This window comes from Lepidochelys kempii, chromosome 5 (genome assembly GCF_965140285.1).
Source record: "Lepidochelys kempii isolate rLepKem1 chromosome 5, rLepKem1.hap1, whole genome shotgun sequence".
In the NCBI taxonomy this organism is placed as follows: domain Eukaryota; kingdom Metazoa; phylum Chordata; order Testudines; family Cheloniidae; genus Lepidochelys; species Lepidochelys kempii.
The window spans coordinates 28,078,220-28,101,410 of record NC_136384.1 but is presented as its reverse complement, the minus strand read 5'-3'; the positions used below and the strand labels follow the sequence as shown (position 1 = coordinate 28,101,410).

Sequence of the window (23,191 nt, the reverse complement as noted above, 5' to 3'; positions counted from 1 at the left end):
TAGAGTATCCCATACAATATTTGAAAGTTCTGCATTGTCTTTTGAGTAAAACATGTCTGATTGTGCCTTTTGTACAGAAACAAACCTTTCTGCATGTCAAAGGAAAAATACAACTGGGAAGATTCCAAATGCGAAGTCAGCGTGTACAGCTAACAGATACTTTCCTTGAAGATGTGAAGTATCTGCCCACTGAATATGACAAGGGGGAATATTTTAGATTTCTAGAAATGTATGGAACACATTATGCTGTCTCTGGGACTGTGGGAGGAAAATACGAACTTCTGTATGTTTTGGATAATTATGCCATGAAGTTAAAAGGTATGCATTTTATTGCTCTGCCTATAGCCAATAGATCAACAAATAGGCCCCAATCCTGCAATATGAGATGTGGAGACAGAACCTTGTGCAGAGCCTGATTGAAGTCAGTGAGACTCCATGCACGTGCAAGGGAATGACCATGTTGTGTACCTCATTGTAGGATAGGAGCCTTGGTCATTCGTTTTCAGAATTAAAATCCTGAGCCAAACATTAATCTCAGTTACACCAAAGTCACTTTATTGGAATCAGTGGAGTCACTCGGGAATTCTACCAGTGTAAATAAGATCAGAATCTGGCTCATTCACTTTAAGGCCATCTTCTTATAACAATCTTAATGGAAGTCTGTCATCCGTGAAAACCTTTTATTTAAAAACTACAGTATTCAAATATTACTAGTGATTGGTGACCATGTGGTCTGGTTCATAGAGGATCCCAAATCCTAATGCTAGCTGAGCTACAAAATTCAATTTGTGATCATAGGTAACTTGTCATTTGATCTCTTTGTACATCTAAATTGGTAGTAAAATCAAGAACCTTACTGAATGCAGATGCTGTATTTGGCTGTGTTGGAACTTTTTTACAGCCTTTAATGTTAATATTGGAATTTTTCTCTGGTTGAGATAGGAAAACAGTAACTTAATCCTTCTTCACATACAGTGTTGGGAGGTATGGCTTTTGTGGTAGATTGAAGTGATCATTCTAAAATAAACAAAAAAATAATTCTCATGCGAATTCTGAAGCCAAACAAATAAATACATGCCCCTTATGGCATTAAAATTCCCTGTCAGCCCAGGCAATAAGCAAGGAGTTGAGACAGAGAAGTCCTTTATACATACTTATATTCTTGTGTTCACCAGCTAGATACTATGGTGATAGGTGCTCTCTGAGGCACTGATCTTGAGGGAAAACTCCCATTGACTGCAGTGGTAGAACAAGATTAGACTTCAATTATTTACGATCAATAGATAGAAAAGAGTAGCTGTATGAGAGAAAGGGTAGAATAAGAGTGGTCGTGATGGGGTGGGAGGGCGGGCATGGAACAGATTAATAAAGTTACATTAACTTTATGGTAGAAAGAGGGGAATATCCAGGAAACAGTTTGGGTAAGACCGGGTGATGGGGAAGGAAAAGATTGAGAGGATTCAGTGATACAACAGACATAAAAAAAGAAATGAGAAGCAACAGAGAAAGACACAATCCCCAGAGGAAAGAGGGGAAGAATCATCCCTCAAGGAAGGGCAGCCCTGGAAAACAGGAGAATGTTACTTTTTAAGGAGTTGCGAATAGAGGGAGTGTTCCTAGAGTTTTCCTAATCACTGGGCAGCCCACCAATAGGTCGAAACTCCAGAGGCAAACTGCATTGAATTCATAACCTGGGAGAGGGAGAGGGGGTGAAAGACAGCGGAAGAATGAAGGCAACACGTTTTTTCAGCAGTCCTGAAACTTGGCCTCAAGAAGTATAAAATCATATTCATTTTTTCTTATTTTCTTGTTTTTAAAACCAAATATGCATTTTCCCCTAATGATCTCCAAATTAATTGCATTTGCAGAAGTCACGGAAGATGATGTAAAGAAATGTCTCGGTTATCATTTAGATGTCAGTCTAGTAAATAAAGAGTTGGCTTTCCAAGGTGGTGTAAAAGGTGGTAAATGCAAAAGCATCAACAGGAAATCTAATTGTAAGTGTATCTTTAGTTTGTGTGATCAAAACTGCAAACTCTTTTGCTTAAAGAGAGAGGATGTTGATTTCTTCCCCTTCTTTTAAAACCAGTTAAATGTCTAAGCTAATACAGTGTTCATAAAAGGCTGAGGGAGAAGGATTTAATACCAAGCACAGGACAGGCAGGTGTTGCAGGCTTCCCTGCACTGCTCTGTTCATGCAACTCAACTTTTAGCTGTGCTACCCAGGCCAGTCTAACCTTTATCCTTTCCTAGTGCAGCTCAGGTGATACTATGCCACTCATTAAACAATGTGTACTACATCCTACATTTCTGTGACATCTGGTTTACCCACCTGTCCATCCGTGCCATGCTAACCCCTTAGAAGCCCTTTTTCTTTTCTTACATTTTTGGCATTTTGGTGTGATTGCAAAATTCATAAAGTGAGATTTCTCACAAATGATGGAGAATTAGCAAAGTTAAATGAGATTTCACCACAGTCTTATAGGATGGAATCTTCCTTCTAGTCACTTTGGGGAGACGTGAGCTGATTTGTGCTAGAATCTGTGGCCATTAAACTTCCAGTCATTCTCTCTCTCTTTCTCTCGCTTGCACTCTCTCTCTGTAGACACTCATGATGATGATGCAGTTATTGATGACATCATTTCTTTGGTTGAGGGAGGGAAGATTGATTTTTCTGTGAAAATAAAAGAAATGCTACTGAGGAATGCCAAAGTGGTTGATGTAGAGGATTATATACAGTGGGCTAACTCACTGATTGATGCTCCAGTGGTGATCCAGCAGAAGGTAAGGAGAGTTTCTTCTAGGCCATGTTACAAATTCATATATCATAATTACCTGTGAAAGTTCCCTTTCCTATGGTGAGGAAAATATCAAGAATTACTTTGCTTATCATTAACTGTTAGTTAGTTTCTTCATCTTAGTAGCTTTGGTCTTTCTTAATGGATTAATAGATTCTAAGGCCAGAAGGGACCACTGTGTTCATCTAGTCAGATTTCCTGTATAACAGGCCATAGAACTGCCCTGAAATAATTCTTGTTTGAACTAGAATGTATCTTTTAGATAAACATGTTTGAGATAAGGTGACCAGAAATGAACAGAGCATTCCAGGCGATGGGTGCACTGTTGATTTATTTATATAAGAATGTTATAGTCAATATCATTTTCCAACCCATTCTTTGGATGAAGACTATGTCAGTGGGCTCTGTAATGTATTTTGGGTGCAACTATGGGGATCTGAATCTTGAGCTATCTGGTCTGCATGCCATTGCTGCAGGATTAAAATAACCCACATCCAATCGTTATACCAGATACATGGTGCAAACTATAAGTAAGGAGACTTCATGTTATCAGAAGAAAGGATTTGTTTAAAATAACTTTTTCTAAAGATTTGTATAAGGAAAGGATTTAGACATGATTATAGGGGAAATAATGTCTATAATGTATGGGTTTTTTTCCTTTACAGCCATCTCCAATATATACTCTTGTTCCAGTAAACATGAAAGATGCACATATAAAGAAACAGAATCTGGAAAGAGCCATTGAGGAATACATTACAGAGTACAGTGTGTGCAAATGCAAACCCTGCAAAAATGGTGGCACCTTGTTGCTGGTGGATGGAGAGTGCATATGTCTATGCTCCAGCTATTTTAAGGGAGATGCCTGCCAAATCCCCAAATCAAGAGTAGATGAAGGTTAGTAGATATTCATGCACTGTCAATGTTCTAAGCAGACATAAATTAAGATGTTGTCAGCATGTATGTTGGAGCTTACTTTGAAAATATGGTCTCTATCCAGATAGAATTAAACACGATCTGTAAGTTCTTATATCTAAGAACAGATTTACACACTCTGCTGACCTATTCAGCTGGGCATGAGGGATGGAAGTTAGTTTTTAGCCTGTAAAGTATTTCTGTTAAGTGGAGAAGAGATTCATCTCTCTATCCCCTGTCCATTACTGTGCCTTGTAAAGATATCCAAAAACTCTCTCAAACAAGAAAATTAACTGAGCAAGAATGTCGACTGGCAATGGCATGGAACCAAAGCAGAGAATCAGATTCAGGCAAGAGAGCCATTTCCATTTTCCTAGCTGGGTTTCTTCAGGTTTTCTGCAAAAGCCCAGTGCTTAGAAATGTATGCCTCATGTTGCATGATCACATAATGCAGGCTTACAGCTAGATTGGTCCAGTATATTGTAGGTGCCAATAAGCAGGCAGCCTAACATTTCAAGTCCCATCTCTACGTCACAAAGTCTCTCTTGTGCTCCAGCCCTGCTACCAACTGTTCCCTGCTTCCTATTAACACACAGGACAATGGCAGGAACAGCAATCTTCTTTTGATTGCTACCAACTTTTGATTGCTGTAACACTCTCTGCCCTGTAGCGCTCATCCTTCACAATTTGCCCAAAGCCTTCGATAACTAAAAAACATTACTCAGTATTTGCTATAATGTAGTAAGTGTAAGGAACAATACAAACACTAAGGTAATCGTAGCTATTTATATAAAGCATAGTCTACATCATCTACACTGGGTTTTTAGCCACTGGTGGAGCTGAACCAGTGCAACCCCCTAGTGTAGACACAATTTGCACTGATGTGGTACAATTTGCACCAGGGCATTTTATCCAGTTATATGTCATGGATGGTTAGCTACACCAGTGTAAATTGTGTCTACAATAGTGAATTAAACATTATCAGCTGGTGTAAATCCTCATAACTCCATGACTTCAATGGCGCTGCACCAGTTTACACCAGCTGAAGATCTGGCCCCCAGCATATCGTATAGAATAGAATATCAGGGTTGGAAGGGACTTCAGGGGTCATCTAGTCCAACCCCCTGCTCAAAGCAGGGCCAATCCCCAACTAAATCATCCTAGCCAGGACTTTGTCAAGCCTGACCTTAAAAACCTCTAGGGAAGGAGATTCTACCACCTGCCTAGGTAACCCATTCTAGTGCTTCACCACCCTCCGAGTGAAAATGCTTTTCCTAATATCCAACCTGAACCTCCCCCACTGCAACTTGAGACCATTACTCCTTGTTCTGTCATCTGGTACCACTGAGAACAGTCTAGATCCATCCTCTTTGGAACCCCCCTTCAGGTAGTTGAAAGCAGCTATCAAATCCCCCCTCATTCTTCTCTTCTGCAGAATAAATAATCCCAGTTCCCAGCGTAGACAAGGAAAATGGCTATTTTTAATGCAGTTCTGCCATGAAAAGCGACTCTGTAGAAATGGCTCCTTCTTATGCAATAGATTTATTCCTTGTGTCAAAATGGGTGTCCAAAGTGAGGCTCTGCATTTGATTTTTAGACACTTACATATATGGCTGGATTTTCAAAACTGCTGAGCACCCAGTAGTGCCATTGGCCCTATGTGTTTTCAGCATCCAATCTGTTGGTTCTTTGTGATGAAAATTAGTTTTACTGCTTTGGGTTTCTAGAGCCACCATAGTTGAGAGTCTGGGCTGAATTCTGTTCCATCTTGTGCTCCTTCAAAATAGTTACTTGCTGAACAGTTGCACCAGTGCCACTACACCCAAGGCAGCAGGTTGCTGGACTAATGCTGGTTTGGCCCAATACAGATAAAAAGGTCACCGATGGGGGCTGGAGCTGCTGGACTGCTTGGTCCCACTGCGTGCAAGGAGAACGCGCTCGAACTCGTCAGTGTAATAATCCTGCTCCAGGACCAGGGGGCAGGCCATGCCAAGGTGACAGCATCGAAAAAAGCCACTGTTCTCAGGCAAAATAATTGTGCAAGTCTAAAAAAGGTGAGTAGCACCTCACTGTGATGGTAATGTATTGTTGCCCTTTGGCCCAAACAGTATTTGGTGCCTTACAGGTTTGCTTCCAGTAGAAGGAGAAATTGATGAACTGTGCCAGGTATTCTTTGGTGCAATCCTGTTTGTTTACATCTGCTTTCTTCCTTTCAGCTGGCTTTCTCTGCTTTCTGCCTCTCGCACACAAATGGCTTGCTAAGCCAGCCATTAGCTGCTGTGTTTGCAATCAGTCCCAGGGAAATCTCTCAACCCACACAGTTTAACCTCTGGTTGGCCTTGCCATGTGGACCACTGACTTGGGTATTGAATTTCTATTGTTTCCAGCTATTACTGCATAAAGAGGCATTTAGTTGTTTCTTCCATTTTGCCTGAAGGAAGGTTGGTTAGCATCTGTATGGCTTTAACAAGGTCTGGGTGTCTCTAGATCAGACCTGCTTGGTGGCAGCCATTAACACCTTCCAACATAACAAGTGTATTTAAATGAAAAGGTTTTGCTGCATCACGACCTGTATCCCTCCCAAAGCAACCCCAATGGAAATATTCTGTGTGCATCATCCATATGAAATTAATAAACCCTGTTAAATATCTGATTTAGATCCATGTTCTGAGACTGTGTTTAAAAACTGACTTTCCATCTTGTGTCTGAAATTTTTGGATGCAAATAATTGTGTGCTCCGTTATGGTGCACCTGCAAATTGGGTAGCTGGGCATCTCGATGACCCATGTTGTGCTCACAAAATTGCAGGCACAAGAATGGGGATCTTGGCTAAGTCCAGGCTGAAAATTGAGCCCTGATTCCAGTCAGACTGAGCCTCCCAGTTTCTGTCTGTCTGTCTCTCTATGAGATGTAAACAATGGAGTTGAAAGTTCTTAACCCTGAATTCTATTATTTGGTGAGTTTAGTAAGACTTCCTAGTATTACTTTAACAGCAGCTTTGAGTCTTTCACCTTGAAATGATGAAAACTGTTTTTTTTATTTAATTTGGGGAGAAAAACCCTGCAAAAAACAGCAAATACTTAGGAAAGGCCTGTAAGGTTTTTCCGGTGCAAAGTGGCTTTAAGCCAATAGGGACCAGCCATTGGAGAAGTCCCCCAGCACATGGGGAACTCTCTGTTGGTAGAGACAGCTGCACTGCTCCCTGTGCCAGCTCGCAGTCTCACCCACAGTGTCAGGGGAAGGAGGGACACGTTGCTTTCAGGGCGCAGGCAAGACTGGGAACAGAACCGGCACGCTGGAACGCAGCTCAGCCATGTTGTCTTCTAAAAGTGTAACACCCGTAGGGCATTCATGCCCGTGGTTTAAGTTAGAGCTTGTGTGGGGGCCACGCATCCCTCAACAAGGGAGCCACATCTCTAGCACCTCCTCTCCATTCCAGCTAACTGTGAAGTCCTTAAAATCACAGGAACTGCTTTATTTTACTCCTGCAATTCACAACTGGCCCTGTTTATAACACAGTCCGGAAGGTAAATGTCATAATAATGTACACCGAGCCTACATATCCAAATATGTTTCCTACTGTATTGCACAATCAAATCACCTTACCCAATTAAAATACATTGAAGCCCTGGCTTTCAGAAGCGCTAAGCGCCCATAACTCCAGCTGACGTCAATCAGAGTTATAGGTGCTAAGCACTTCTGAAAAATCAGGCCTTCTTTGACTTGTTCAGCCTACATTAGAATCATATTAGAGAGACACTGAAATCATGTTTCCAGTAAGCTGTGACATTCACTATTTAAAATAAGGCAAACTATCTGATTGACACGATAGATACTTTCTATGTGAATTCTCTAATCTTTCTTTTGACAGGTGTTTCTTATGGAAAGCAATACAGCCTTCAAAGACATGCATGAACGCTGCAATTATTCTACTGCTCAAGGTTCCTGTTGGCAGAAGAGAGATCAGCCCAATGGAATTGTATGCTTCATGAGTGCCTATAGCTTAAACAGTTGCTAATCAAAAACAAAATCTGATCAAAATAAATGTTTAAGGAGATTAGCTGGTGTGATTGGTGTTCAATGTGCATTTTTATTTATTTATTTTATTTTTAGCACTGGGATACATGCTACCCAATGCCTCCAAGAAAAAATAATTTGTCATTATTGGAAAAAAAAAAAGGAGAAATATTAATGTAAATCATTTAAATCTTTTGTTTCTCTTGACTTATTGTTTCCTAGTTCCGTGTTGTTCAGCTAGCAGGGGCATGCTGCAAGTGGGTAGCCAGGGGCTGCAGGACTGGCAGTGTCCTGCCTGGAATTAGTGATGGTCAAATCTCAGAAGATTTGGGTAGGCAATGACAGGTTCCCACTCCCTCTCCATGACATGACAGATACCCAGCTTTAGCCACTCCCCATAACCTCTTCCTCAGGCCCCCTTGCCACTTTCCAGACAACCTGACAGGCTCCCAACTTGGACCCTCCCCAACTTCCCAGCTTTACTGGCTTCCTAACTTTCTTCTCTCTGTTCTAGCTTTCTTCCTTGCTCTTCAAACACAGGTTCTGTCCCCAGCTAGCAGAGTGAGGCATAACATTGGAAAAAAAAACATGCATATGACAATCAAATCATTTTCTCATCGACCAAAATCTAACCTACCTTTCATCTGTTTGTTTGCCATTGGTTATAGCTGCAACACAAAAATTAATGGGCTTGATTCATATTTATACTCAGGCTCCCTTTACACTGAGAAAGCAAATGAGAATATAGCACGGCATATTTTTGCATATATCAGACATGAGGAAGTGCCCCTGATGATAACTCTCAGTACTTAATGTAGGAAAGAGGGTGGCCTAGTGGATGGAACACTGCATTGGGACTGGGTTCTATTCCTGACTCTGCAACTGGGTGATCTTGGGCATGTCACTTCACCTATCTTGCCTCAGTTTCCCCCTCTGGAAAATGGGGATAATTGTACTTGCCTCCATGGTAAAGCGCTTTGAGATCTGCTGATGAAAAACACTGTATAAAAACTAGGCAGTAGTAGTTGTAGATAGGAAGAGTAACTTTGGGTTTGGGGGATGTTTTTGGGATCCTCACAATGACATGTCAGACTTTTTATATGATGAGCTGGGTGAAGAGTTACTGGTTTTGGTGGAATCCCATTATTGTGACATCCAATTTTTTAAAAAAACCTTCATCTAATTTAATTACTATCTCATCTCCTGCTCTTCACCACACATCCTGTTTCATCTTCCTGCTGAGAGTTACATCCATATTCTTAGTCAATAAAATGTTTAGAAACTATTTGGATGTTTCCCCTAGTTTTTAAAGCTCTGAATATTCATGGAACTAACATTTTGGTTTATTATGAATTTTTTGCGGGGGCCAGGAGAGGTAACATTTGAGAACTGCTGTGTGGGAGAGCAAGTGAACATAGTACCAAGAGACGGACTCTTGCCAGAGCTGCTATTACTGCTGCTCATGACAGAGGTTTCTAAATCTATATTTAAAGCTTTCACGCTCATTGTTAAACTCGGGGGAGGAGGAATAGCACATATAGTAAAATTGGTTACTCTACGTGCATGCTGCTTAAAAAGCATGCCAGAGTGATTATTCTGCGTGAAAAGGCCCTTGTTGATTTCACAAGAAATGTGAGCCAACCCAGCCTGCCTTACATCTGCCTCAGGCTCTGAATCACTGAAGGTTTTTACAGAAACGCTTTCAGGGAGGCATCACTGACAAAAGATAAGAACATCAGAAATAGCACCATCACTCCCCCTACTTCTGATTTTTGCCTGGTATTGCATCTTATCTAAGCAAATGGTTTGGCAGGGAGGGGTTAATTAAAGAGAGATAGACTTTTGTAGCATGGGCCTATCTTAAGTACTTATTGGTTCGCATTGAAGGAGTACCTACACACCTCACACTATTGTAATTTAGCGATCCTCACAACACCCCGTGAAATAGGGAAGTATTATTATTCCCATTTTTTACAGAGGGGAACTGAGGCATAGAGAAACTGACTTGACCACATTCCACGTGTGCTAGAGCAGGAACATGTCCTGAACCATCATGCCTTTCTGTTGCGATCTAGAGTGGAATTTTGAACAGCCAACATTCAGGGGTATTTGAATAGAGGGTTATTGCTCCACCTGTTAGAGTCAGGGTTCTGGATTCAAATTCCGAACACGCCTCAGTGTTAGACCCGGAAGGTGATGGATTAAGGAAGGCGTTACCAAAGCCTGGACATTTGAATGTTGCTGGAAAACAAGCATGAAAGGCTTTTAAAAAGAAAGGAGTCAAAATAGGATTTTGAACTCAACCAAGCACTAATGAGAAAATGTTTATAGTCATTAACCTGTTTATCATCCTTTTGGAGAGTATATAATGAACATATGTTAATTCACTTTCACTTGTCCTTCTCAGTACTACATTGTATCCCAAGAAAATACATACAGCTATAAGCATTGTTAGGCCTCTGATAATATGCAAAATAAGGATTTTGCTGTTATGGCTTCCTGTGAAGGCTGGACAGACCACACAGACTTTCAAAAAAGGAAGTGCACTCTGAAGGACAGAACATTTTTGCCTCACAATATTGCAGTACATGCTCTTTACCAGACTTGCAGACACGGAGTTGCTGACGCTATGGTAAGTACAGAACTTTCTATGCATTTACTTTTCATACACACATGTGTATGATTTAGGACTAAAACTACAGTGGACATGACTGTAAAAGTTGCTGTCGGCTCCCAGCAATTTTCATTTCAGTTCCCTGCAGTTGAACTTCCTGCTGTTTAGCAAATGATGACACTTTTACATTTCTTTACTGTCTCTTCCCAAGGCCAGCTGTACACTTAAAAATTGGAACAACCTGATCATCACTCAGAGGTGTGGAAAAAATTTGTACCCTAAGTGCTGTAGTTAGGTGTAGATGCAGCTAGGTCAGTGGAAGAACAGCCTCTCAGAGAAGTGGATTAACTACATCAATGGAAAATCCCCTTCTGTTGAGGTAGGAAGCATCTACATTATAGCGTAATAATGGTACACCTGTAATGTAGATATGGCCCAAGTGATCTGTACAGGAAAGGATGTATTTTACTGATTCTAGCATTTGAAATTAAGAAAGAGAAAACAATTGTTGCCTTCAAGAGTAAGCAGGGGGTAGGGGGGCGAGAAATGTTGCGTATCTTAGGGAGTACGATGCCAATGTAAGTGTATAGCAACAGCCACACATTGGAAATGGGAATGAGTCAAGCACTTTAATTAGACCTCCAGAAAGCCTTTCCAGTGTCCTAATCTGAAATGTAAGAACGTTGTAGCTCAGAAACATAAAGCTTTTTATGTGGCTGTACAATAGACCTGCACATTTTAGTAATCTGTTAGATTTGTTTCCTTAAAAATAAAACTTCAATGGAATTCAAGGCTTCTGTATAATACTATAAAGTTTACATTTTTTAGCTATTTTATTAGGAAATCCTGATCAGTGATTGGAGGCAGGAGATGGTGGATAGGGGGTGAACAATATGAAGTCTGAATGAGAGTAGCATTTAGTATGGTCTATCTTTTCCTCTGGGGATGATGAAAATATACAGATACTCACAGTACTTCTACAACATGGTATATGTATGCAAACAAAGCAATCTTTCAGGGTGATTTTGTAAGATAGATTCTTCATTTGAACACTTCCATGTCAGTGCAATTGTGTGAAAAGTGTAAACAGAGATTAACACAATTTGAAAGATTCTGATCTGGCTCCAGATTCTGAACACCCCAAAGTTCAGGTGGATTTGGTTCAGGTCATCATAAAGAGAAAGACAATGTGTAAATGTTCAGATCCAGATCCAGGTTTATTTTGCACCACCACACACACACAGTTTGGAAGTTATGGATCTGGGCTTTTGGTTAAGCCCTTCTCCAATGATGAAATCTTTCATGAGTCTGAGAAATGGCTTCAGAGGCTTAGAGTAAAATTTGGGATATGTAAAAACAGCATTTCTTATTCATCACTAATTTACTTTGATTTTAATTACTAGTATTCATGATAGTAACTATCTAATATCCAAAGACAAAATTCTGCTCTGTTACACCAGAGTAATTTGATTCAAACTCACTGAAGGTAATTTATGCTATCTTTACACATGTGTAACTGGGAAAAGAAATTGCCTCTAAATTTGTACAAGACTAGCATCCCATAATCAGAACACATGTCAATTTTCTATTTATTGCAGAAATTCCATCCTCATCACTAGAGCTAGTCAATAAGGCCCCAAATTTGCATGTACTCCTAGCACTTGCAAACCTCTATATTTAAATACGTATGGCTGGCACAGAGCTACTCTATTGGCACAATTCAAATGTCTGGTTGCTTATCCAAATGGGGTTGTTTCAGTGTAGGGAGTATGTATGCAAGTATGTGGAATACACCAGTTGTTCTGTGCTCCAATATAGTTTGAAAATAAAGAACAAATAACAGTGCCACTTTTTTCTTTAAAATTAAAAAAAAGTTCTCCAAGTTGCTTAGTCTGAATCTAGATTTCACTGACCATTCAAAGTAATATAAAATAACTGTGGGCATTTTTATGCTAGATTTATCTTAAACTGACACTTTTATAATACTGTTTCAAAGATACTGTTTTCTTCTCTTCTGCTGAGCATCACAAGTGTCCCAGAAATCTTTCAACGGCAAATAAGCAATATTCTGCAAAGCTGCAGGAAGTGGAAATGAACTAAGGCATGAGACTGATAGATCCAAGAGTCCACTTTATAATCTAATGACCATGACCCAATACTGGCATTTGATGATGTTTCAGCATACACCAGTAGCCATGGTCTGGAAGCATGCAAAACTTTTTTTCTGGGGGCTTTCTCCTAAGTGACCCTGTCTACAGTGTTTGAGGCTAAGGGATGCAATATCTAAGGTTTCACTTTACTGCCATAATGCGGCTGTAAGCTTATCCAACCTTAAACCAAAGCCCAGTCTGCTAGCACTGGATGAGAAAAATAGTAGTTGCTATTAATGGGTATAACTGAACCCAAGTTACTACATGGCTGAAACTAACTAATGTAAGCATGAGAAATAGGTACCATTTTCTGATTATTTCAATCCAGCTGTGTAATGCTGTTAGAAATAGCTCTTAGACCCCAGCCTTCCTGAAGTAGAATAATCCTATTGATAAGAGTCTTTAACAACAAATTCTAGATCCAAATAAGTCACCAATTTCATCATTCATCCTGATCTGGTCAACTTCTGGATAAGGGTTTATCTGATCAATTCACCTGGATTCGCAAGTTCTCCCGTTTCATGCAGTTGGTTTATTTGTTGAAGACTGTACAGAAAAAGCAGGGGGCGGTGTGTGTATTGTGCTTTTCAATCTGTAGGTGGGGAAGGCTCTAGAGAGAAGCAGAGAGCTAGTGTAGCTTTAGGTTTTATACTGTTCATTATTCCAATAAAGACCCTTTTTCAGTCTTGAGACGAAATCAACTTTTTTCTCTAGTTCTGTGCTATTCTCACACAACAGGGTTCAAGATGAAAATACAATCTCAAATCCAGATTTTAAATACATTTCAATTTGGGGGCTATTTAGATTGTTTTATTAATATTATTATTAAATATTTATCTTAGGGTAGTGCCTAGAGTTCCCAACCAGGTCAGGGTCCCACATTAGGCACTATATAAAAATAAAATACATAATAAATAAAAATATAATAAATGATAATCCCTGCCTCAAAGACTTTACAATCTTAGACACCAATTCAGCAAGTTACTTAAGCACATGCATAACTTTAAGTATGGGACTACTCATGTATTAAAAGTTATGCACATATTTAGGGCCATGAACTGGGAGGTTGGTTGTTTTTTCCAAACCATCTTTTAACTAAGTAGGACAAAACCCTGAGCATCTTATTTTCAGAGACCAACTTCAGACTAGCAGCATGAAAAATATGAATTTAGTAAATATTTTGAAAAATAGTGAACTCGTTAATTGACAGTGAAGGAATGGTAACAGCTTTGAAGTAGGGTTAGAAAGAAGACTGCTAGGTGTGTTTGAGCAGACTTTGGGACAAATCCTATCAAGCGAGTGAGCTTGCTGAAATAAACCCATTTGCAACACTCTTATCTACAGCACTTTTTAAAAGGGCACATAATGCTTCTGACAGGTACAGGATAGACCGTGCTGAACAATTAAGTAATCTGTTTCTCCAATGCAGTGCAAGCTATCCCATGTCACCCAGACAATATGACTAAAGCATGACCCATGGGGATGACTTTGAGGGTGAAGGATCATTTCTAATGGTAGCAGAGTAGTTCAGAGTTTGGGGCTGTTCATTTCTTGAGCTCTCTGCAAAGACTGCCTGAAAGATGGCCTACTGGGATATTTTATGCACCATTGTTTCAGCCTTCAATGCTTCTCCTCCACACAAGCATGCTGTCTCCAAGTTTTTGAATGATTCTGCTTCGATTTTCTAATTCTAGCAAATTCCTTCTTGATCTGGTTGCTTAGAAAACTTCCCCTACTGTGATTTTAAAAGTGCAAACACTGAAACAACAAACAACCTAAAAAGAGATGATGTGTCAAATTCAATTTCATTGAAGAAATAAACTGATAACTACAAAAACAAAGGTGCATGCAAAGAGTCTACATAGCAAACAAATTTAGTTTTCTTCTCCATTTTGGGAGAAGCAAGCTTGTTGATGTAATTATTTTACTACATGAGTTTTAGCCCACTAGGGTTAAAGTTGCTGAGAAACTAGATGATGTAAAAGATACTAAGTGGATGGTGGTTTCTTTGTTGCTATTGTCAGCGTCCACTATGCTCTGTGGTGTCAGAGCAAGACAGGATTTGGCAATCTGTCACATATTGAATCAAGACACGTTTGTGACTGTGAATCAACATAAATAATAGAGGATTATTCTCAGTATTGGCTGAAATCCACAAACTATATATATTCAGTCAGAAATGAGCCACACATGGGCTATCACTGACCCATTTAAAACATAGTTGCCTACTTACTCCAATAGGCTACCAAAAAATTGTACTTTTTATTTCCCCATCGATATGAACTATAAGATGCCTGCGTAACAGGTTTCGCACAACAGGTGTTGCATGCACATATTTTTTCCTAAACGTAATTTGTTTTGATGCTCAGCGTTTGAAAGACCTTCCATTGGGGGGATCCTTTTCCCACAAGAAGGGTTACAGAGGTAGTGTTCCTTTTCAGCTGCACCTGTCAACAAGTGAGCATAAATGTTCTGTGCTCAGAAAATGCTTTATGTGCTCCATCATCTGCACTGGCTTCAAGATCATCTCTGGGAGCAACTGAAGATACTGAAGTTTACTCTCTGGAGTCTTTTATTATGGATGGGGACCTAATAGCCTCACTTCTCAACTTAGTCCCCCTTGCTTAAGGGAGAACAGATAAGATGTTTTTAGTGAAGGGTCCTGGACAGAGGAACTGACTTCACTCATCGGTTCACCTGTGCCTTAGTTTGTTGACCACCATGTCTGTTCGTTCCCCCAGGCCTTTCTTTGGAAGCAGAGAAAGAAAGAAGGGATGGGAGAGGGTTGTGGGATAAAACACATTGTGGGACAAATGCAGTTACTGTTCGTGCACGGTCAGCAGTTTTCTTTTTTAATTCTTCGTTTCAATGAGCTGGTAGCACCACCATTCCCTGGTCATTGTGTCACTGCAGGGCTGCGCACCACAACACAGTCTGCTCTTTGCCCTGATGAAGGGCAAAAGTGATAGTCTGAGGTATAGGGCCTCAGATTGGTGAGCATCCGATGAAGTGGGCTGTAGCTCACGAAAGCTCATGCTCAAATAAATTGGTTAGTGTCAAGGTTCCTCCCCCACTCTGAACTCTAGGGTACAGATGTGGGGACCTGCATGAAAAACCTCCTAAGCTTATCTTTACCAGCTTAGGTCAAAACTTCCCCAAGGTACAAAATATTCCACCCGTCATCCTTGGATTGGCCGCTACCACCACCAAACTAATACTGGTTACTGGGGAAGAGCTGTTTGGACGCATCCTTCCCCCCAAAATACTTCCCAAAACCTTGCACCCCACTTCCTGGACAAGGTTTGGTAAAAAGCCTCACCAATTTGCCTAAGTGACTACAGACCCAGACCCTTGGATCTTAAGAACAATGAACAATCCTCCCAACACTTGCACCCCCCTTTTCCTGGGAAACGTTGGATAAAAAGCCTCACCAATTTGCATAGGTGACCACAGGCCCAAACCCTTGGATCTGAGAACAATGAAAAAGCATTCAGTGTTTTACAAGAAGACTTTTAATAAAAAATAGAAGTAAATAGAAATAAAGAAATCCCCCCTGTAAAATCAGGATGGTAGATATCTTACAGGGTAATTAGATTCAAAAACATAGAGAACCCCTCTAGGCAAAACCTTAAGTTACAAAAAAGATACACAGACAGAAATAGTTATTCTATTCAGCACAATTCTTTTCTCAGCCATTTAAAGAAATCATAATCTAACACATACCTAGCTAGATTACTTACTAAAAGTTCTAAGACTCCATTCCTGGTCTAACCCCGGCCAAGACGACTACAGACAGACACAGACCCTTTGTTTCTCTCCCTCCTCCCAGCTTTTGAAAGTATCTTGTCTCCTCATTGGTCATTTTGGTCAGGTGCCAGCGAGGTTACCTTTAGCTTCTTAACCCTTTACAGGTGAGAGGAGCTTTCCCCTGGCCAGGAGGGATTTCAAAGGGGTTTACCCTTCCCTTTATATTTATGACAGTTAGTCTCTAAGGTGCCACTAGTACTCCTTTTCTTTTTGCGAATACAGACTAACATGGCTGTTACTATGAAATATATCTCTATGGAAGTCAATCAAGTTATGCCAATTTAAATTGGCTGAAGGTTTGGCCTATAGTCTCATTTCAGCACTCCACACACAAGCATTAAGCTCACATTTGGATTCATGGTGTATAGCTGGAACCTCAGCTGCAGGCGCATGGCAGTGTGAAATTGTGTGGGAGAAGTGGGTTACGGGGAGAGTGGTGCACAGGCAAAAGCTATTTGCATCCCTTCTCTGCTGGGCACCCAGAGCCAGCTGTCACAACTGCAAAGCGACTGGAAATGGCCCAGAAGGAGGGGTAGGGGACAGGGCAGGGCTGGCCTGGAGACATGCTGATTTGGCACATTTCTCGCTGCCGGCAGGTCTTCCATGGAGCCCTGGTTGGAATTTAGAGCTACCCTCTCCTACCCTCTGTTTGCCTTTCCCTACAACATGAATACCTCCATCAAAATAGCTGCCACACTGACACCGGGGGGAAGAGCAATTTGCAATCCCTGTGCCGCTGTGCAAAGGGTATAGGACCCATCACTGAATGTTTTAATACATTGTTGCCACCTGAACTAAGTCCTGCAATGCAGTTGGAGCAGATACCTGAGCCCACGAGGAGTCCTATTGATTCTATGTGAGGACAGTGATCCATGTCAGATCAGAGATTAGGTGAACTCCTAGGTTGCATATGCAAATCACTTGGGAAGCTGGTAATGGTGGCTGTAGAATTGTTTTTCATTTTACCAAGTTTGTGGCAGGTTGTTTGTGTGTTCAGACCCTGCCCTATATGTTTGGGGAAGGTTGGGCAGTGGCCAGATACGTCACCCTAAATTGTGGAGCCCTTGCAATGAATCCCAGTGGGGGAGATCGACACGAGGTTGGTGTATAATGATGGGCCGCTGCTGCAGGAATAGGAGGTGGGCTGGGATCAGAGCTGAAAGAACCACCTGGTAACTGATGGGTTATGTGGAAGCCAGGATAAGTCTGTGCGCAGCCCAGTCCTATGTAACCCAACTGCACAATCCCGGGTTTGTGGGGACACAGATCCCATTTTGAGAGCTGAAGTTGTGTGTGTTCCAGGTCCACATGTGGGTAGTAAAGAGGTTTCCCCAAGCAGGGCTGTCCCTACCTATACTGTGCAAAGTACACAGCTGCATAGTGCACCAGGAAATTTAGGGCACCAAATTTCCTGGTGCCCTAAGCAGCTGCATGCTGCTCCAGCCCCTGCTCCGTCTCTTCCCCATGGCCCCAGCCCCCCCCCACTCCATCCCTTCTCCAAAGCCCCTGCCCTGCTCCGCCCCTGCCCTGCTCTGCCCCAGCCCCGCCCCGACTCTACCCTTTCACCTGAGAACTGCAGCAGGGGTCAGGCCTGCCCTGCACTCACCAGGCAGCAGGAAGTGGAGTGACCTGGCCCCAATGCACTCCAACTCTGCCTTGCCCCCCAAGCCTGTTCCTGCCCCCTCCTTGCGGAGGCCTGGGGCCACCCACACACCCACGGGGGGGGGCTGCATAGGGCACCAAAATGGTTAGGGACGGCCCTGTTCCCAGGTACTGAAGTACTCAAAATGACTGATAAAGTTATTCTGAAAGGTGTGTTTTCACTGTTGGTCCCTCAGAATGCACCCATATATTCCAGAGCAGCTTCAGGATAAAACGTATTGCTCTGTGCACGACAGTGATTAAGTTGCCAGTACAGAATCCCCCCTTACATAGTGGGGTGGCTGGCCCATGGAGATGAGAATACACTGCAAAGCCTCAACAGATCCCAGAAAGAAAGGCAGTTGTGTTTTCATGGATTGTTCTTTCCTTGTTGTTTACCACCTGCTATTAGTAGCTAAAAGAATTAAAACTTTACAAAGCTTTACAAAAGTTATACAATTACATGCATGGATTCACACTAACAATTCTATCCCTTATTCCTTTCTGCATATCTCACTTCCCCATAACATACTTCTGTAATCAGGAAGTATGCAAATAATCTTGTGCATGTAAGTGCCGATCTCTCTGCTGGATGGAACGTCCTCCTAAGTAATTGCACCCTCAGCAAGTTTGCAGATGATACTAAGCTGAGAGGAGAGGTAGATACACTGGAGGGTAGGGATAGGGTCCAGCGTGACCTAGACAAATTGGAGGATTGGTCCTGCTTTGACCTCCTGAGGTCTCTTCCCTTCCAACCCTGATATTCTGTGAAATCTGATGAGGTTCAACAAGGACAAGTGCAGAGTCCTGCACTTAGGAAAGAAGAATCCCATGCACTGCTACAGGCTGGGGACCAACTGGCTAAGCAGCAGTTCTGCAGAAAAGGACCAGGGAATTACAGTGGAGGAGCAGCTGGATATGAGTCAGCAGTGTGCCCTTGTTACCAAGAAGGCCAATGGCATATTGGGCTGTATTAGTAAGAGCATTTCCCGCAGATCGAGGGAAGTGATTATTCCACTCTATTCGGCGCTGGTGAGGCCACACCTCGAGTATTGTGTCCAGTTTTGGGCCAGAAGGAATGTGGACAAATTGAAGAGAGTCCAGAGGAGGGCAACAAAAATGATCAGGGAGCTGGGGCACATGACTTAACAGGAGAGGCTGAGGGAACTGGGGTTATTTAGTCTGCAGAAGAGAAGAGTGGGCGGGGGGGGGGATTTGATAGCAGCCTTCAACTACCTGAAGCGAGGTTCCAAAGAGGATGGAGCTCGGCTGTTCTCAGTGGTGGCAGATGACAGAACAAGGAGCAATGGTCTCAAGTTGCAGTGGGGGAGGTCTAGGTTGGGTATTAGGAAAAACTATTTCACTAGGAGAGTAGTGAAAGCACTGGAATGCATTACCTAGGGAAGATGGAATCTCCATCCTTAGAGGTTTTTAAGGGCTGGCTTGACAAAGCCTTGGCTGGGATGATTTAATGGGGATGGGTCCTGCGTTGAGCAGGGGTTGGACTAGATGACCTCCTGAAGTCTCTTCCAACCCTAATATTCTATGATTCTAAGTACAGGGCACAAGATATTTTTGCCCATACAGATTAAAATGCCAACCTCTATACATCATGCCATTCCAAATGTAAGCAGGCAAGGGCTCATTCAGACCCTGGCATCTAGTAATGAACTGAGGGGAAAGACTTCAGGTGCAGACCGTATGTGCATTGACACACTTACTCTGCCCAGGTGCTCAGAGGACAGAGTTGTTTTGCCAAAGTGATCAATTTTGACTGGTTTTGGGTTACAAATCACTTTGGATGCAGAGGTAATGAAATGTTGTTATCCTTAGTGTATGAGTAAAGGGCAGCATAACTATACTTAGCATGCCCTGCTAAGGGGGTCACCCTAAACAGAACCTCACTTAGTAAGCAGGAGGTGGGGATGCCAAATTCCCAGGGAAAGGAAAGAGGATAGGGGGTTCCTACAGGATGGTGTAGACTCTGCCTAGAGAGTCCTAGACTCCATTTCACCTCCCCTTTCCAGTGTTTAAAGACAGAGCTGATTGGACACAAGTGAGCATCCTTGTTTCTGATCAGTGATTGCTAGAACTGAAATCACTGGTGAGCAGACCTAGGGGCTAAGCCTTGGGCCTGGTTGGCAGGGGGGAGGGCAGTATGGCAGTGAAAAACAACGAAGAGGCAGCAGCAGTAAGAGCTGGGCTAAGTGGTGGAAACTTAGACCAGGGCATCACGGAAGTGGCAGTGAGTGGCAAGCGACAACAGCAGCGAGCAGCCAGCAATGGCAGAGCACAGCGGCAAGTGGTGGCAGAGAAAACAGCAGCGGCAGCGAGCCAGTTGCAGAGGTGGTGGCAAAAGTGGAGACATTGCTTGACACCCTCCTCCTTTTTGGGATGGGGGTGAACCCATCTGAACACACTTCTGAACTCTGGGTCTTCTCTGAGCAAGGACAACCCCCTGTGAGTGGGGCGCAGCAGAGGGAAAGGGGAGTGGTGTGCTAAAGGGACATTTGTTCGTTGTACGCTCACAACACAAGGTGAGAAACTGAGGTGAAGGACACTGCCCAGACTACTGTAGGATGGGCGCTTGTTAACTGATGGTTACATGCTTTTGAACTGCGGTGGTGGTGTTTACCCAAATTAACGCTGAGCTCCCTCTCCCTTTTCATAAATTGCTCTTTTGTTCTACACACACTCAGTGCCTGCAATTGGGGAAGTATTGCCTCTTAGAGGCAACCAGAGTGATGTTAAGTTTTCACAGCCTACTGGGTGGGGGCTAGCGCTTGCTCTGTTTTGTACTGTTAAGATGAACCCCTACATATTGAACCCAGCCCTTGTTGCTGCTGACTCAGCCCAGCTTAAGGGTTACACAGTCTGGATTAAACACCCTCTGCCTATGTCACTGTTCCTGCATCCCCTACACACGTACAAATAGATTTTTTTTTTAATTTAAGGAATGGTCTGAGGGGAATAGAGTTCATGCCTAAAAGAACATCACTGGAGTCCCTTACACACATAACGTACATTGACCTCTTCATTGATTTTGAATTAGATGCACTGAGGCACAATAGGGTGCCTGGAATACAAGTGCTATAACCAGGGCTGCCTGAGGGAGGGAGGAGTTTATCCGAGGCTCCTATCTGAGAGGGCCCCCAAACCGAGTGACTTTGTTACCTGATGCAAAGGGTCGAAATGCCACTCGCCAAAACTAGTCCCTCTGTCATGACGGAAGGGTGACTAAGCCAAACCTAAGTGGTGCTATGACCCCATGCACCAGGTCACAATGCCCAGAGCAGGGCACTGGGCACAGGGCCCAGCCCTGTGGGACAGGAGCCAAGTTTATGCTGTGTGGCTTGCGCTCCAAACCAGCCCACCTCCGCCCCAGGGCCTCCTGTCGGTGGTAATATATTTAGAAGGATGGTCCCATTTCAGATTTTGCCCTGGGCCTCTGAAAATCTCTGTGTAGCCCTGGCTGTAGCACTCCCAAATGGGAACAACATAACAGTAACAGCGTTTGTGGGTGTTAGTTAAATCTTCTTGAAAGCAGAGATGACTTGAAATAAAAAGTCACTTACTAGGTGAACTCAAGAGACACGGACAGAGGCAGCTAACAGGACAGTTTTGGACAGAGTTGAGAGAGGGAGTTGTGAGAGGCTTTCCTTCCAGGTTCAGCACCATATGTGATATCAAGATGCCCAGCAATGGAAGAGTGGTGGTGACCTGCAACGGATGTGCCACATTCTCAGACAGAAGGGATTCCTGTGAAGTGCAAGTTTGTGGCTATGCTAGAGAAAAATTGGAGGGGCAAGCTGAGATGCTGCTGAGAAGCCAAATTCCTGGACAGCCATATTTAGGAAACACCAGTACCCCAAGTTCAAGGAAGAATGGAGATGGCCACAAAGGAATCAGTGAGAGAAGTCAGAGAAGAGGCCTGGCAGTTCATAACCATCAGAGGCAAGAGGTCATGGCGGCATTCTATACTTCTGGAGACCAATGAGGATAGACAGACTATTGCCACCAAAGAGAATTCCATACAGCTAGAGGTTTCAAATTGATACCAATCCTCAGCACTGAAACTATGGAAGATACTTATCAAGTTCCAGCAGGTTCAAGGGGATGGAGAGATGTACAGGACACATATGTGGATGACAGCTCAGCACAACTTGTAAGAAAATCAAGCTTACCCACAAACCTTGGAACAACCATCCAAGGAAGCCAGATGCACCTTGTTGGAGATTAGACACTCAGAAGACTCAAAGGAACATTCTAAATGGGACAGGCAGACAACAGGGACAATGTGCTGCCTTCCCAAAGCCAAGACATGAGATGTCACTATAAGACTTCTTATGGATAGGCTTCTGAAGTCTATGAGCAAGGATGTTGACAATAGAATTAATCAAAGGACATAAAGAGAAGAAATTTTTGAATTGCCTATACACCAATGCTAGGAGCCTGGATAACAAACAAGAGAAACTGGAATTGCCCATTTATGAGTCTAAATTCAACCTAGTTGGTATGACTGAAATCTGGTGGGATGATTCACACAACTGGAATGTTAATGTCAATTTACAAGGGATTGAATGAACAAAAGGGGAGGAGTGGGACTTTGTCAAAAATGGCACTAACTGTTTCTGTGTCACTGATAACTCAAAATAAAATGATCTTAAAAGCTTCTGGATGATCATAATAGATAAAGCACAAGATGGGGTATTAGCTGGTGTCTGCTACAGACCACCAAATCTCACTAAGGAACAGGATGGCTATCACTTTATGCACCTGTCTATAATGTATAGAGGAAAAAATTGTGAGATCATGGGGAATCGTAATTTGAGTAACGTATGCCGGAGGTCACATGTTGCCAGTACGAAAACATACTTGGAATTTTTAAACATTATAGATGACAATTTCCTAACTCAAAACATGTTGCAGCCAACATGGAGGAATTCTATATTAGACCTTCTCCTAACAGATAAAGAGGAACTGATCACAGAACTAAAATATAATGGTAGCTTAATACAAGTGATCATAACTTGATCATATTTATAATGTGCAAGATGACTAACGTCCAATTATATATACACACACACACACACACACACATATATGTATATATTGTGACAGGGTCAGGCCAGATGGCTATAGGACAGTAATAGAAGGCAGATATATTAGCCCCAGGCTAAGTAGGTCCCGTTTCCCTGGGTAAGGTAACAGGGAAGGTTCCAGAACAATCAAGAACCTTCTGGAGCCAATTA

General features: G+C 42.4%; 2 protein-coding genes across 4 annotated transcripts in view; both read left to right on the top strand.

Moving 5' to 3' along the window:
- The window catches only part of C9 (complement C9), a 30,483-nt gene extending 22,713 nt beyond the window's left edge, over positions 1-7,770 (top strand). The window contains exons 7-12 of one of the 2 annotated variants that reach the window (XM_073343827.2): positions 78-318; positions 1,869-1,997; positions 2,606-2,784; positions 3,464-3,692; positions 5,579-5,764; positions 7,582-7,770. In XM_073343827.2, the coding sequence (XP_073199928.2) occupies positions 78-318; positions 1,869-1,997; positions 2,606-2,784; positions 3,464-3,692; positions 5,579-5,745 (945 nt within the window). In that variant the 3' untranslated portion in view covers positions 5,746-5,764; positions 7,582-7,770. The other variant, XM_073343829.2, reaches the window with a different exon arrangement.
- A 2,374-nt stretch (positions 7,771-10,144) lies between these two features.
- The window catches only part of FYB1 (FYN binding protein 1), a 118,000-nt gene continuing 104,953 nt past the window's right edge, over positions 10,145-23,191 (top strand). For both annotated transcript variants that reach the window (XM_073343826.2, XM_073343825.2), the window contains exon 1: positions 10,145-10,359. In XM_073343826.2, coding sequence (XP_073199927.1) covers positions 10,195-10,359 — 165 coding nt within the window. In that variant the 5' untranslated portion in view covers positions 10,145-10,194. The remainder of the gene's footprint in view (positions 10,360-23,191) is intronic.